The sequence below is a fragment of the Lithobates pipiens genome, unplaced genomic scaffold (genome assembly GCF_037356315.1).
Source record: "Lithobates pipiens isolate NorthernLeopardFrog02 unplaced genomic scaffold, aLitPip1_a1.2 Scaffold_23, whole genome shotgun sequence".
Taxonomy (NCBI): domain Eukaryota; kingdom Metazoa; phylum Chordata; class Amphibia; order Anura; family Ranidae; genus Lithobates; species Lithobates pipiens.
In genome coordinates, this window is record NW_027507785.1 from 129,048,450 (window position 1) to 129,065,949 (window position 17,500).

The window sequence follows — 17,500 nt, forward strand, 5'->3', positions numbered from 1 at the left end:
TAATTTTTAATTCAAAAAAGTGTATTTTTTCCAAGTAAGACCGCTGCGCAAATACAGTGTGACTGAAAATGTTGCAACATCCGCCATTTTGATTATGTAAATGTTTGGGGGTTCTAAGTAATTTTCTAGCAAAAAACAAACAACTGTTTATAACTTGTAAACAGCAAATCTCAAAAAGAGGCTCGGTCCTTAAGTGGTTAATAAATGATCAATGTTCACCAGCAGGGGACGACAGTGTAGAACAATTGACAGCGCAATGCCTAACCAGCCAGCCGGGGCTCGTCTGTAAAGCCCGCTGAACGCGGAATGGCATAGTCACTCTCTGTCCTATCTAAACTTCTTATTCGAGAATTTTATATTATTTAATGATTTTATACTTATGAAAAAGTGTCTGCTTTACCACGTGTGTTGTATATCCCTTCTGTGTCCCATTAGGAACACGCCCACTGGATTTTAGACGCATTCCTAAATGATGTCTACAGGAGTGTTTCCTAGCGGCCATTTTGTCGGAGCCATTTGCGATTCGCTGTATTAAAATGTCTACACAAAAATGACGGCTAGACTTCAGACAGCTGGAAGTTTGTCGCTTTTCGGTATGTGATTGGTGAATGTGATCGCCCAGTAGCGGGACAGCAGTGTCTGATGGATGAGTAGATGTCTTCAGCCTGCTGTGCATATCCGATGTTATGAGGAGCACTGAGGTCAGCTACACATACGTTAGTAACAGTGCATACATAGGCATACCTATGGGGGTGTTTACACTGTACTCCTACACGCAAGTTTACATTGCGTTCACAGTCTGTTTATAGGGCATTGGGATTATATTTTTAACATATTTTACCGAATTGCATTTACATGTGGTGCTTCCATGTGTGTTCTTCTGCATTGACATGCAAAAAATGCCACACAACGCCCTGCTGTGGTGTAAAAAAGGCTTGATGAAATACGTTTATTTTTCTTGCCTATGCATTAGTCTTGCGTTTAAAAATGCGTGCAGCTGCATCTGGTGTAAATTAGATCTAATGGGCTTGTTGGGGTCCAGTGGGGGAGACTCACATTTTTCAAACGCAGGTCCCAGCAAGGACACACAAAAAACATTTGTCGCATGCTCTGCTCACAGCACAACACTGGTGTTACATGTCTTTATTTTCTGCGCAGAAAATAAAAAGCGCAGAGGAGACCAATGCTGCGGTGAGAACAGGGCACGTTGTTGTCTTTGTGTCCCTGCTGAAAAATCGGGCAGCTAACAAGGTCTGAAATAAGCCCACGTGGTAAAAATGCACACCATTGATCCCAGTTTGACAGCCATGTGATTACATGTGTGCAGCCCGGAACGAACGCAACGCACTCGCATTTGCACAGAATGACCTGTGCAACGCCATGCAGGCGCAAACAGCCCTAGCACTGGTGTACAGTATGGTAGGTCCATGTGAGTGTGGCCTTATTGAGTTTTAATGTGTTTTGCATGTGTCCTTTTTTTTTTCTCTAGCCAGTAAAGTTTAACTACAATATTGGTTGCTAGAGTGTGGGGGCTTGTTGTCATGCACCAAAACACAAGCAATGAAAATGTATGGTGCAGGTGTTTTTTCATTGGCGTTAATATGGCAAAACACACACCAAAAAAAGCGACTGCATCGTTTGCCAAGTTGCATTGCATCATGAAGCATAGATGTGAATGGAAAGGGGAGGGTGTGTTGCGCTTCCTAAATTAAAATAAACTGTCAAAGAATAGAAATCAATCTATATCTCAGTAATATCAAAGAAAAAACGAAGAGGTGCAATCGTGCTTAATCGAACAATCAGAAACTACATCAAAAGTGCATCTGTGTATAGCATAAAATATAATCTACGGATAATTCAAAGTGCATCTGTGCATAGCATAAAATCTACGGATAATTTAAATGTCAACGATAGTGATAATGTGATAAGCAATAAAAGTAAAGTGCATCTAAAAATTATTATAAAATGAGGTGCATATAGCAAGTAAAAAACAGGTGCATATAGCAAGTAAAAAACAGCAGCAGCAACAAAAAAAGAATAATTAAATATAGCAGCAATTGGATCTAATCAAAGTGACCCATACATAGTCCAATCGTGAATGTTAGAGTGCAATAACGCAATCAAATAATAAGGTGCAGGTTTGTGCCAAGCCAACTCTCTTCCGTTCAAGTGATTTTTCGTGTAAGTGCTGATCACACTAGGTAATTACCTTACTGCTGTAAGGTATACAGCAAAGAAATAGCCTTTTGCAAGGAACACTTGAAGCCAGGAGATGAATTGCTGCTGCTATATATTTTTTTATTATTTTTTTGTTGCTGCTGCTGTTTTTTACTTGCTATATGCACCTCATTTTATAATAATTTTTATATGCACTTTACTTTTATTGCTTATCACATTATCACTATCGTTGACATTTAAATTATCCGTAGATTTTATGCTATGCACAGATGCACTTTAAATTATCCGTAGATTATATTTTATGCTATACACAGATGCACTTTTGATGCAGTTTCTGATTGTTCGATTAAGCACGATTGCACCTCTTCGTTTTTTCTTTGATATTACTGAGATATAGATTGATTTCTATTCTTTGACAGTTTATTTTAATTTAGGAATCGCAACACACCCTCCCCTTTCCATTTCCACGTTAATGAGAGCCAACTCATAAAGTGTTTGCTGCACCTATCAGAACAAAATTGTGCCTTTTTAAATTAATTATTTTTACATATAGCGCAGGAGCCCTTACATATATATAGATGTGAATGGGCCCCATAGAAAATAATGGGTTTCCTCCAGTTGACACGCCGATCTTGACTAAGGATGAGCTTAGGCGTGTTCACATGGTCCATGTGCAGAGCCCGCCAGGAAGTCGGCGCAGCTCTGCACCAACTTCCTAGCGGTCTCTGCACGTGGACCAATGTGAACACGCCTGAGCTCATCCTTAATCCTGACACACTGTTTACTTATTTTTTTTCGTACAGCTTTTTTGAAATGTTACGAGATGTCAATAGATTTCTATTTAGGAACAAAAAGTGCAGCACTAACACATTTGCTAGGAATATATTGTGCAATATAACCCAATATGGGCAATATGAAAAAAGTTCTTGTATATGGAATAAACAATATCATTAAATGCATATAACGGTAAACAATAAATCCTTCTTATCCTTGTGCAATATGAACAATGTGATTAAAGTGGAGTTCCACCCAAAAATGGAAATTCTGCTTTAAGCAGTCCTCACGCCCTTAAATGCCACATTTGGCATTTCATTTTTTTTGGGTGGGAGTGGGGGCTTCATTAGGAGGGGGACTTCCTGTCCCACTTTCTCCTCCCCCCCCCAGGGACCACCAAGGCTCCTCCTTTCACCTTAGGCGGCTCCTCCCTCTAGGCTATCACCTGAGACACGTGACAGGTACCAGGTTATTGCATGTCCACTCCGGGAGCGCAGCGCGACTCGCGTATGAATCATGAAGCTGAAAACCGGGCATCGGGGCAATGTCTCACTGCCTGTTATTAGCACTGCGCCGACTTCCTGGCGGGCTCTGCACGTGGAGTATGTGTACACGCCTGAGCTCATCCTTAGTTGTGACCCAAAAAAAAGGGGTCTACACAAGCTTTTGTTAATACAATCTTTGAAATCGCTCATCACCGACCACTTTTTAAAATGCTCTTTTGAACGCAAGATCAGCAATTCGCAGCCCAGCCATCGAGCCTCTCACCCGTCATGAAATGAGAATGGAACAAAAAATTTCCAACCAACCATTGGAAATGATAGGGCTATTTCTTCTACTACTAAAAAAGATATGCAAAACGCCAGAGCAAACTGTAATAATGCATTAAAGTTCGTCAATGGCAGAAGTCTGCCAAGCAAAATAGGTGAGTTGGAAGCTCTGGTGCACGAGGAGAGCTATGATGTCATCAGTATTGCTGAAACTCGGCTTCATTCCTCACATGACTGGGCTATTAATATTCCTGGCTATGCACTCTTTCAGAGAGACCGGGTAAGAAGGAAAGGTGACAAGGGTCTGTCTCTACATGACAAGTGATCTCAAAGCGAATGTGAATGAGGACCTAATTGATGGAGAGTGTGATGAGGCTGAAGCATTATGGGTGGAACTGCATATAGATGTGCGTAGTTCAAAGTTAAAGGGGTAGTAAAGGTTTGTGTTTTTTTTCACCTTAACCACTTCCCGACCGCCGCACGACGATGTACGTCGACAGAATGGCACGGGCAGGCATAAGGGCTTACATGTACATCCTTGCCTTCCCGCGGGTCGGGGGCCCGATCAGGCCCCCGCCCGGTGCCTGCGGCGGTCGGTATTCGTTCGGGAGCGATCCGGGATGAGGGGGCGGCCATTCATTCATGGCCACCCCCTCGCGATCGCTCCCGACGAATAGAAATCCTTCGTCACATCACTTCCTCTCCTGTAATGTAAACACAGGAGAGGAAGTGATGTAATCTCTCCTCCGTGTCGGTATTTTTCGTTCCGACACCGAGGAGAGAGGATCGGTGAGTTGCACCAACACGACACTACACAGTAGAACATGCCAGGCACACTCACACCCCCCAATTACCCCTGCCCCCCAGTCACAGTGACACCAATGTCATTTTTTTTTTTTTTGCATTGGTGTCATTTGTGACTGTAATAACTGTTAGGGCAGTTAGGGTTAGCCCCCTTTAGTTCTAAGGTACCCCCCTAACCCCCCCAATAAAGGTTTAACCCCGTGATCACCCCCCGTCGCCAGTGTCACTAAGGCTGGGTTCACATTGCAGCGGTTTATGAGAACGGATGTGATTCGCACCGCACTGCAGTGCAAATCACATCCGATCTCTGTGCGATTCGAGTTCAGCCATACAGATAGTATGGCTGAATTCGTGTCGCACCCGCCGCAAACTCGCACGGGACCCTTTTTTTGGTCCGCAGCAGAATCGGATCGCATGGGTGTTCACACCATGCGATCCGAGTTTGCAGATCGCACTGCGATATGTGAACTGATCTGGGGGTGTCATTAACATTTCACTGACACTCCCAGCAGTTTGCATAGGGCAGTGTGAACTGCCGCCGGGAGGCATGTGATGCGGGAACCCGCCGCGGATTCGTGGCGTTCCCGCATCGCTCCAGTGTGAACCCAGCCTAATAAGCGATCGTTTTTCTGATCGCTGTATTAGTGTCACAGGTGACGCTAGTTAGGCAGGTAGGTATTTAGGTTCGCCGCAGCTTTTTATAGCGCCAGGGACCCCCATATACTACCGCATAAAGCCCCCTGATTGCCCCCTAGTTAACCCTTTCACCAGTGATCACCATATAACTGTTACAGGTAAAGCTGGTTGGTTAGTTATTTTTTTATAGTTTCAGGGCACCCGCCATTTATTACCTAGTCTCGCTAGTGTACCCCTAAATTTAGGGGTGTCTACTTTACAAAATGGGGTCATTTGGGGGGGTTTGTGCCATCTTGGCATTTTATGGCCTTCAAAACTGTAACGCCCTTAGAAAGCCTGAAGGCGGTGCTTGGTTTTCGGGGCCCCGTACGCGGCTAGGCTCCCAAAAAGTCCCACATATGTGGTATCCCCGTACTCAGGAGAAGCAGCAGAATTTATTTTGGGGTGTCATTTCACATATGCCCATGGCATGCGTGAGCAATATATCATTTAGTGACAACTTTGTGAAAAAAAAAAAAAAAAGTTTGTAATTTTCCCGCAACTTGTGGCAAAATATAAAATATTCCATGGACTCAACATGCCTCTCAGCAAATAGCTTGGGGTGTCTACTTTCTAAAATGGGGTCATTTGTGGGGGTTTTGTGCCATCTTGGCATTTTATGGCCTTCAAAACTGTAATAGGTAGTGAGGAGTGAAGTCAAATATTTACGCCCTTAGAAAACCTGAAGGCGGTTCTTGGATTTCGGGGCCCCGTACGCGGCTAGGCTCCCAAAAAGTCCCACATATGTGGTATCCCCCTACTCAGGAGAAGCAGCAGAGTTTATTTTGGGGTGTCATTTCACATATGCCCATAGCATGTGTGAGCAATATATCATTTAGTGACAACTTTGTGTAAAAAAAAAAAAAAAATTTTTTTTTTGTCATTATTCAATCGCTTGAGGCAAAAAAATAAAATATTCAATGGGCTCAACATGCCACTTATCAATTTCCTTAGGGGGTCTACTTTCCAAAATGGGGTCATTTGGGGGGGTTTTGTACTGCCCTGCCATTTTAGCACCTCAAGAAATGAGATAGGCAGTCGTAAACTAAAAGCTGCGTAAATTCCAGAAAACGTACCTTAGTTTGTAGATGTGACAACTTTTGCGCAAACCAATAAATATACAGTTATTGACTTTTTTTTTTTTACCAAAGACATGTGGCTGAATACATTTTGGCCTAAATGTATGACTAAAATTGAGTTTATTGGATTTTTCTAATAACAAAAAGTAGAAAATATCATTTTTTTTCAAAATTTGCGGTCTTTTTACGTTTATATCGCAAAAAATAAAAATCGCAGAGGCAATCAAATACCATCAAAAGAAAGCTCTATTTGTGGGAAGAAAAGGACGCAAATTTTGTTTGGGTACAACATTGCATGACCGCGCAATTACCAGTTAAAGCAGCGCAGTGCCAAATTGTAAAAAGACCTCTGGTCATTTACCAGCAAAATGGTCCGGTCTGAAAGTGGTTAATGCATCCTGCCAGTGACTAGTCCCCCCATTTTACCTACCGAACCCTAGAGCTTGACCCGCGGGGACAAGCTGTCTCTCTGCCCAGGGTTCTCAGCTCTTGATTGGATAGATTGATAGCAGTGCAGCCATTGGCTCCCACTGCTGTCAATCAAATCCAATGATATGGAGGGGTGGGGCCAAGTCCTGCATTTGGCCTCTATGGACGCCGAATGTTGGACTATGGAGCGTGCCCGCAAGGTAACGCCCCCGGGAGAGCGCCTCTCCCAGGGGGTTATCTGATGTGGAGAGTAGCCGTGAGAGCAGCCGAGGGACCCCAGAAGAGCAGGTTCGGGGCCACTCTGTGCAAAATGAGCTACACAGTGGAGGTATGTATGATATGTTTGTTATTTAAAAATAAATTACCTTTACAATCGCTTTAATAATTGGAATTTGTTAGACCTCCCAGTGTTAATGAGGAGGTGGAGACGCAGCTCCTTGCACATAATGGGGGATTTTACCTACCCAGAAATTGACTGGAGTAATGGCACCGCATGAACAGTTAAAGGACAAAAATTTATAAACCTTTATAAAAATGTATAAATTACTGGACAATTTTATGGTACAGTTTATTGAGGCCCGAACTATCAATGATGCTCTGTTGGACCTGGTAATCTCAAACCATGCAGAGCTTATTACTAATGTTCATATAAAGCAGGGGTTGACAAATTTGCTTGGAATCTAGGAGCCAGCTAAAAAAGTTAGGAGCCAGGTCCGTGACGGCGATCTGGACCTGTCCCTGGCCTGACATGGAGACGAGTGAGGGGAAGATAGCCCCCAGCCCCCCACATATGAGATCACCTCTCATTGGACACACCGCTCGAGTGCTAAATGGCCGCTGTGATTGGTCATTTAGCATGATCTGTGATTGGCTGTATCCAAGGGACACGGCCAACACAGAACTTCCCCGATGCTCGCCCATGGCGGCGTGCAGAGGGGAAGTAAACAGGAGGATGTCTAGGGACGCCCTCCCGGCAATTGGTGTCCGCGCTGTAGACATCTTTCGTCTATAGCGCGGGCACGAAGTGGTTAACAAAAGAATGTGACTATTATTTCCGACATATTCCCGCTCATTTACTGCCATTTCCCTGCTAAGGGTTCGATCAGGTCCGCCTGAAAAACTGATAGGTGAACCTGATCAGACAGCCCTTGTGAAAGGGGTCAAGCAGGGAGGATTACAAATAATATTTTTTTTTTCCTTAATTAAAATAATTTTTTTTTTTTACTTTTTACAAAAAAAAAAAAAAAAAAAAAATATATATATATATATATATATATATATATATATATATATATATATATATATATATATATATATATATATATATATATATATATATATATATATAATTAAATAAATTTATAAATTTAATAATATATATATATATATATATATAATATGAGAAGCCATTTACCAGCCACCACACTCACCGTTGGGCAAAAAACAGGCAGGGGAGCTTCACTCCATTAGGAATTAGCATTATTGGAATAGGGTGTAATTTCTACATCCACCACAAGATGGCGCCAGGCTACCGAAAGTTTTTAGAAGGCCGCAAAGCCGCGGCCTCAATTACTGGCCGGCGCGGCCCGATGGAATTGCGCGGCGGAGTTCGGGGTCCAAATGGAGACAGGATACCCCAGCAGCATTGCCCCAGTCGCCAGGACACGAAATCTAGGCGCAAATGCGACCTGGCGACCGGGGTTTGTCGAGCCCTGATATAAAGGAACATCTTGATAGCAGTGACCATAACATGATTTCATTTGATGCACATACGGGAAATATAAAAACACTTAACTTTAAGAGAGAACATTTTCCAAGGATGAGGGCTGCTCTCTAGGACTTAGACTGGGAGGGAATATTGGCATCGATGAACAGAAATGGGAATTCTTCAAAAAGACTGAACTCACTGAAAAGCTTATTCATGTGGGCAAGAAGGTTAAAAGGCTAAAAATAAAACCTATGTGGCTCATGGTCAAAGTTAAAATTGCTATAAACAATAAGAAAAAAAAGCTTTTAAAAAAATATAAAAATGAAGGATCACTAGTGTCGTTTAACTATAACAGAATGTGTAAAAAGGAAATCAAGGAGGAAAAAAATCAAAACTAACGACAGATTGCAAAATATAATAGGATAGGGTTAAAACAACTAATCGATTACTAATCGATTATGAAATTAGTTGATTACTATTTTCATAATAGATTAATCGGCCAGTAACATAATGGGGTTAAAAAAAAACTAAAATGAGCCCTTTATAGTACAAAAAATAAAATCGCTACTGTAAATATTACTTTCACTGTTCTACGGTAAAAAAATGAACCCCTTCCAGTAGTGATTATCTGCTTTTTTGTACTATAAAGGGCTAATTTTAATCTTTTTAACTCCATTATGTTACTAAACATCTTAGGCCTGGTTCACATCTATATGTTTATTGGTGCTTTTTGCAGCTTTTTGAAAAGCACTACAGTTCATTTACATGGTTTCCTATGGGACACATTCCTATCTGTGCTTTTTTCAGCCGCTGCATATTTGGAAAGGGTCAGGGACTTTTAAACGCAAAACTGTGCTTTTTTTGGTTCAATATACTCCAATGGAGAAGCTGCAGGAAAGCATGTTAAATCGTTTTTTCAGCAATTTGTGTTTTTTAATCTGCCGCAAAAAAATGCAAAAAAACGCAAATTTCAGTAAAATCATGTGCGCAAAGATCAAAACGCACTGCAGAAATAGATCAAAAGCAAAAACTGCTTAGACTGAGCCTTATGCTGGCCCCACGGATCAATTTTCAGGTGAGAATATTCAGATGAAAAATCTTTTTTCGCTGAATGAAAAAATTTTCAAATTTCTGAACAAAAACCTCATACATTGTCTGAAAAGTCCTTTGACCGAGAAGTTTTCTATTTCCAAATTTTCCCATCACTGTGGTTGAAAATGAACGTCATTTTGACCCACTTTTTATTTTTATTTTTTAAGGTTATTAACCCATTTAATCAAAACAATAATCGGCCAACGAATTGATTTATGAAAATAATCGTTAGTTGCAGCCCTATAGTAGGACAAACCCCAAAAAATCTTCAAATATATTAATAGTAAAAAGGTCAGGTCTGAGCATGTAGGCCCTTTACAAAATAATCTAGAGTGGGTAACTGGGGACAAAGAGAAGGCAAATGTATTAAATATATTCTTCAAGAGTGGTTCCCACTTAAAAAAACTGGCCGCGCAATCATCTGGGACCGGTCATGTTTCCCACATGATTGACAAGAGGGAGGGGGGAGAGGCGATCTCCCTTCCTGCGTCGGGGGAAGTGACGTCAAGAGCCCAGGCACCAAAGGAGGCAGACTATGAGGGACCCCCTAGCAACAGGCATTTAGAGGTGAGTAAAAAAAATTATAATTTTTCCAATTTTTATTTATTTATATTTTTTAACCACTACAATACAGGGCACTTTCACCCCCTTCCTTCCCAGCCCAATTTTCAGCTTTCATCGCTCTCGCACTTTCAATGACAATTGCGCGGTCATGCTACACTGTACCCAAATGAAATTTTTATCATTTTGTTCACACAAATAGAGCTTTATTTTGGTGGTATTTATTCACGACTCCATTTTTTATTTTTTGCGATATAAGTGCAAAAAAAGCGGAAATTTGGAAAAAAAACTATATTTTCTTTTTTCTATTTTAAAAGAAATCCAATGAAATCAAATTTTGTCATAAATTTAAGACAAAATGTATTCTGCTACATGTTTTTGGTAAAAAAAATTCTGTTAAGTGTATAATAATTGGTTTGTGTGATCACGGACATATGTACGCAAATGATCATGTACATATGTGTGTAGGTGATCACATACATATGTGTGCAGATAATCATTGGGACATATGTGGGGGACATGTTTTTATTATTTGGGGACATGTCTTTTTATTATTTGGGGACATGTGTGTTTTTGGGACATGTGTTTTGGGAACATGTGTGGGGGACATGTGTGTATTACACTAGACTAGTGATCAGTGAGTAAAAAGCTGTAAAAACAGCTCATATTCACTGATCGCCAGCCGGCTGCAGCGATCTGCTCTCTTCTCCTCAGCGACGACTTCCGTGTGAGGAGAGCCGATTGCCTAGCAACCGGCTGTTTGTTTACATCACATGACGGCTGTGATTAGACACGGCTGTCATGTGATCAGGAGGGCCAATCACAGAGGCCTCCTGCCGATCCGAGATGCGCCGTGTCCGGGTGACACGAGCACATCGGGATTGCTCCGTTGCGCGGGCGCGTGCGATTCCCCCTCCTTCTGATGGACGTTCCTGAATGTCCAGTCAGAAGGAGGCGGCTCCCACCCGGCCGTATATGTACATTGGCCAGGTGGGAAGTGGTTAAGCACATTAATAAATTAGTTTTTTGGGGTGGAACTCCACTTTCAGTTATGTGTATACAAAGGAGCATGGGGGAGCTCAAGTCCATAATGGGGATGGTATTGACACAGCCCCAAATGATCCACAGTGGCTCAAAAGTGATATGGCCCAGAAATATTTAAACAGAATAAAGGTCGATAAAGCACCTGGACCAGATGGCATACACCCACAGATCCTACAAGAATGGAGCTCTGTCATTTCAAAGCCATTGTTTCTCATTTTTAGGGATTCATTAATGACAGGAATAGTACCACTGGATTGACACAGGGCCATGTGGTGCCTATATTTAAAAAGGGATTAATGTCTTTACCAGTGGTGGTGCGTCCATAAGGGCACACGGGCGCTGCCCCTCTCTCCAGCCACCCCCTCTATCACCAATAGATTCATGCAATGCATGAATCTATCCATGGCTGCTGTTGCCACCCCCTATTCAGGCACCAGGTGCCTGAATTACAGTGGCGGGGAGCGTTTTTGAAGCACCTGATTAGAGCCATAGGCTCTAATAGTCATCAAAAAAGGTAAACAGCGAGCATCATGCTTGGCGCTCGCAGTTCCCCCAGCTGTGTTAGGAAAGCGAATATACACTTTTCTATAGTTGGGAAGATACTGGAGAGTACTGGAGAGTTTAATAAAAGACCACATAGATGAGTTCTTGCTGGGAAAAACATATTTTAAGCAACAGACAGCATGGATTCATGAAAGACAGAAGTTGTCAAACAAATCTGATTTCTTTTTATAAAGAAGTAAGTAAAATCTTGGACAGAGCGGTGGCTGTGAATGTGATATACTTGGATTTTGCAAAAGTGTTCTATACAGTTCCGCAGACATGGCTCATGTGTAAGGTAAAGTCTACAGGCTTGGAAATGTCAGTTTGTAAACGTATAGAAAACTGGCTAAAAGACAGAATTCAGAGAGTAGTGGTTAATGATTCGTACTCTGAATGGTCTAAGGTTATCAGTGGTGTACCCCAAGGTTCAGTTCTGGGACCCTTACTTTTTAATATCTTTATAAATGATATTGGGTCTAGGATTAAAAGTAACATTTTAGTCTTTAGAGATGACACCAAACTATGCAGTGGAATAACGTCCTTACAGGATGTCTCCAATTTACAAGCCGATCAATGCTCTGTCTAATTGGGCGACTAAGTGGCAGATGAGGTTTAATATTGATAAATGTAAAGTTATACACTTGGGGGCTAAGAATATGCATGCATCATACATGCTAGGGGGAGTACAACTGGGGGATCCGTACTGGAGAAGGATCTGGGGGTTTTGGTAGATCATAAGTTCAATAATAACATGCAATGCCAAGCTACGGTTTCTAAAGCGAGCAAAGTCCTTTCTTGTATTAAGAGAGGTATCGACTCCAGGGAGAGGGATATGTTGCCACTGTACAAATCATTAGTAAGACCTCATCTGGAATATGCAATTCAGTTTTGGGCACCAGTTCTAAAAAAAAGGATATCGGGGAACTGGAGAAAGTGCAGAGAAGTGCAACTAAACTGATAAGAGGCATGGAGGAACTCTCTCACTCTTGATAAGAGGAGATTAAGGGGGGGATATGATCAACATGTACAAATGTATACATATATATATGGGGGCACTTTACGGTCAACACAGAGGACAAGGGGGCACACTTTACACCTAGAGGAAAAGAGATTTAATCTCCAAATACAGAAAGGATTCTTCACAGTAAAAGCTGTGAAAATGTGGAATAGACTCCTCCAGTGGTGGTTCTGGCCAACTCAGTAGATTGCTTTAAGAAAGGCCTGGATTCTTTCCTAAATGTACATAATATAACTAGGTACTGATATTTATAGGTAAAGTTGATCAGGGAAAACCCAATTGCCTTTTGGCGGGGGCACAGGAAGGGATTTTTTCCCCTGCTGTAGCAAATTGGATCATGCTTTGCTTTTTCTTTTTTTTGCCTTCCTCTGGATCAACTTTGGGTAAAGCATTTGGGTTTGGGATTGTATGATTATTATTTATTTATTTTTATGGTTGAACTAGATGGACTTGTGTCTCTTTTTCAACCTGACTATGTAGCTGACCATGGTGAAGTCCAGATGATATATAACAAATTTAAACTATCAAATTTACAAGCATTGGTGGTGTTCAGGCATATGTAATACATCAGGAGGAAAACACAGCTCCAGTTGCCAGACATCAAAATGGGCGTGATAGGTATGTTTTGTGCTGTACTGTCAGAAACCATGACTCAGACTGAGACAGAAGTACAGTTAAATCACACTTGTTTAATAATTTAAAAAAGGTAAACAGTGTAAATGTAGTCAAAACATAGCCAGAGTTCAGGAACCGGAACTATAGTCAGACAAGCCAAAATGTCAGGGAGCCAGAGATGAGCAAGTAGAACAGCAAGCAGGATCTGGAGCCAGAAGGAATGTCGGCCAAGCAAGTCTTTAACAGGAACAGAAGAGAGCATCTCTAAAGATGTGACCAATGTGAAGGCAGAGATTATCTGGACTGGACTGCTTAAGTAGGCAGGACTGACGAGCAGGTTATCATCAACAGGTGAGTCACTGTGGAGAGATGGGAGCTCACAATTAGCCAACAGCTGAGCGGCCAGCTTTGAGAAAGAAGGGCTGAGCCCAGCCCTGACATGTACATGTTAGTGCCCCCCCATGTTTCTTCATAGATGACGTCATCAGGGGCCACGGACGCATAATGCCACCACGCGATATATATAGGATGACCCACAGGGTTGCACAAGGTATTTATAGCAAATGCGTTAGTGCTGCACTTTTTGTTCCTATTTTGTGATACTTTACCAGAGTATTGTGCCAACAGCTTTATTTATATGTAGGTCTGAGCATGAAAGTTTATTTTTTTCTTTCAACAATAGATTTCTATTTGAACTGCAACCCACTGCGCTGAAATAAAATAGTAGATGCAGTACTTTTTTCATTGCACCCCCATAGCAGTGACACCGTAGGAAGCAAGGAAGTTTGGTTTGGTCAGCACTAGAAATAGCTGCTAGCACAGGCCCTTGGACGCATGAAAACACGCCAGTGTTAAAGAGGAAATAAACTTTCATACCTGACTTTTACCTATAGGTAAGCCTATAATAAGACTTATCTATAGGTGGTGTAAATATCTCCTATACGTGCACCGATTAGGAGATATTTACATTACATGCAGCCAGTGACCTCACTCCCATGCTGTTCCTGCCAAGCCCTGTGGGCATGTGCGTGGGAGTGATGTCATTGCGGCTCCGGCCAGTCACAGAGCCGGAGCCTGTGTACCCGGAAGCAAGATGGGTAAAGATTGCAGCGGCTGCAGCTCTGACATTGCGGAGCTAGATCAGCTTTGTTTCAAGGTAAGAGTCAGTTTTTTGTTTCAGTAAGAGTTTTTGTTTCAAGGTAAGGGCCAGCGGTATACAACCGCTTTAACGCCTAAAGTATCATAGAGCAACCTTTTTCAACCAGGGCGCCTTGGCAAAATGCCTAAAAATTTCCCCATCAGGGGGTTAGGCCTGTCTTAGTTACACAACGTCACAGGTTTTCATTGTGCATTACATAGTGTTCTTTTTATCCCTCCTCTGCCCCTCTCCATTAGCACTGGAGTCACATTAGCTGAGGAAGGGAGAAAATCTGAGGAGGAAGACAAACACTGGAACACTAGTTAGTACCAGTGTGCAAAGGTGTATTTGTTTTGGAAGAATAAATCTATATATATATATATATATCTATCTATCTATATGTGTGGATGCTGTTGTGCTATGTAAACCTATTTAGTTTTTTGCATTTTAGAATGGGGTGCCCCAAGAGTGGGCATAATTTTAAAGGGTGCCTCAACTGAAAAAAGGTCGAGAAACACTGGTGTAGAGCGATGAAGTGCACTGGTGATGTGCAGTGTACCTCCGGGGCCTAGAGGCGATTCAGTTCGCATTGTGCGCTATACAAGTATTTCATTCATAGAGATTAGATGACAGTACTTTTTGGAGGCAAATGATAAATAATGTAATTATTTTATGTTTAGGTACCAAATCGAGGTAAGAAAATTCCTGTCTGATGAGAAACAAATGTCAGTTCTTCCTTCTGGAAAAAAAACTGTATGAAGATGAATAATAATAATGAATTGAATAAAATGTTATATATAGTACAGAGCAAACGGTTTAGGCAGGTGTGAAGAAATGCTGTAAAGCAGGAGTGTCAAACTTAATTTTATTGAGTGCCGCATCAGTATTATGGTTGCCCCCAAAAGGCTGGTTGTATCTTAGGACTACAGTACATATCAGGAATATGAAGTGTTGGGGTACCAAATGCATTAAGCCCCATTGAAAATCTATGGAATGACTTGAAGACTGCATTCCATTAAATTTGATTATGACCATTTGTGGAACTTGAGCAGTTCTGCAAATATTGCAAAGTCTAGATGTGCAAAGTTAGTAGAGACATCCTAACAGACTAAAACCTTTAATTAAAGCAAAAGGTGATTCAACAAAATTTTGACACATGGGGGTGATTCTTTCTCCAACTCAGTACTTCTGTTTTTTAATTTTTAATTTTATTTTTCTGACACGTCGGTGTTCGATCTTTCAGTTGGATGTTATAAGTTGCACTGAGTAAATACAGCTGGATAAAATACTAACTGTTGTCTTAATTTCAGGCTGCCAAGCAACAAAATGTGATTATTTTAACCACCTCCCGCCCGCTCTATAGCCGAATGATGGCCTTAGAGCAGGCGGGTTCCTTCGCCTGGCCGTCCCTGGATGGCCTTCTGTTTACTTCCGCAATGCGCGCCGCCGGGGGCGCGCATCGCGGAAGTTTTGTATTCGCCGTGTCTCCCGGAGACAGGCAAATACAGATCACCGTGAACGGCCAATCAAATCGGCCGTTCACAGCGCGATCGCAGCTGCCAATGGGAGATGATCTCATATGTAAACATATGAGATCATCTCCCATTGCCGTGTCTCTCCCTCCTCACACAGAGACAGCGTGTGAGGAGGGAGAGCGATCTGTAAGTCAGCCCCAGTGCCATCTGTCAGCCCCAGTGCCAGTGCCATCTGTCAGCCCCAGTGCCATCTGTCAGCCCCAGTGCCATCTGCCAGTAGTGCCAGTGCCGCCAGTGCCACCTGCCAGCGCCAGTGCCGCCAGCGCCACCTGCCAGCGCCACCTGCCAGCGCCAGTGCCATCCGTCAGCCCCAGTGCCGCCAGCGCCAGTGCCACCAGTGCCACCTGCCAGCACCAGTGCCACCTGCCAGCGCCAGTGCCATCCGTCAGCCCCAGTGCCGTCAGCCCCAGTGCCGTCAGTGTTGCCAGTGCCACCTGCCAGTGCCACCTGCCAGCGCCAGTGCCATCCGTCAGCCCCAGTGCCGCCAGTGCCACCTGCCAGCACCAGTGCCACCTGCCAGTGCCACCTGCCAGCGCCAGTGCCACCTGCCAGTGCCATCCGTCAGCCCCAGTGCCGTCAGCCCCAGTGCCGCCAGTGCCACGTGCCAGTGCCACCTGCCAGCGCCAGTGCCAACTGCCAGCCCCAGTGCCGCCAGCCCCAGTGCCAGTGCCACCTGCCAGTGCCACCTGCCAGCGCCAGTGCCACCTGCCAGCACCAGTGCCATCTGCCAGCCGCAGTGCCATCTGCCAGCCCCATTTGCCAGAGCAATTAGCCAGAGCAAATAGCCAGCACCATCTGCCAGTGCCAGCCCCATCTGCCAGCCCCATCTGCCAGCCCCATCTGCCAGCCCCATCTGCCAGCCCCATCTGCCAGCCCCATCTGCCTCCAGTGCCACGTGTCGTCAGTGCCACGTGGGGTCACTTTGTGGGCATTTCCATTGTCCTGGTGCTCCAGGGCCTTCAAAACTGTAATAGGTGGTTGAGAAATAAGATGTGTAATTTATGCTCCTAGAACGCCTGATGGTGCTATTTCAATATTGGGCCTCTGTATGTGGTCAGGCTGTGTAAAAGTCTCACACATTTGGTATCGTTATACTCAGGAGGAGTAGTAGAACGTATTTTGGGGTGTTATTTTTGCTATGTACATGCTATGTGTTGGAAATATCTTATAAATGGACAACTTTGCGTAAAAAAATGCGTTTTCATTTTTTTTCCACATTTTCCCAAAACTTCTGGAAAAAAAATGAACCATTCAAACGACTCATTATGCCTCATAGATTATACGTTGGGGTGTTAGCTTTCCAAAATGGGGTCACTTTGTGGGCATTTCCATTGTTCTGGTGCTCCAGGGCCTTCAAAAATATAATAGGTGGTTGAGAAATGAAATGTGTAATTTATGCTCCTAGAACGCCTGATGGTGCTATTTCAATATTGGGCCTCTGTATGTGGCCAGGCTGTGTAAAAGTCTCACACATTTGGTATCGTAATACTCAGAAGGAGTAGCAGAACGTATTTTGGGGTGTCATTTGTGGTATACA

At 43.0% G+C, this 17,500-nt stretch overlaps 1 protein-coding gene across 15 annotated transcripts in view; it reads left to right on the forward strand.

Moving 5' to 3' along the window:
• Positions 1 to 290: 290 nt before the first annotated feature.
• LOC143927896 (putative endonuclease 4) overlaps positions 291 to 17,500 on the forward strand; it is a 200,762-nt gene continuing 183,552 nt past the window's right edge. For 3 of the 15 annotated variants that reach the window (XM_077452353.1, XM_077452357.1, XM_077452356.1), the window contains exon 1: positions 293 to 593. Coding sequence is in view for 1 of the 15 variants with exons in the window: in XM_077452348.1 (XP_077308474.1) it covers positions 551 to 593 (43 nt within the window). In the remaining 14 variants the exon portion in view is untranslated. Of the gene's footprint in view, positions 702 to 17,500 lie in introns of all 15 variants that reach the window. The other 12 variants (XM_077452343.1, XM_077452349.1, XM_077452351.1 and 9 more) reach the window with 6 other exon arrangements.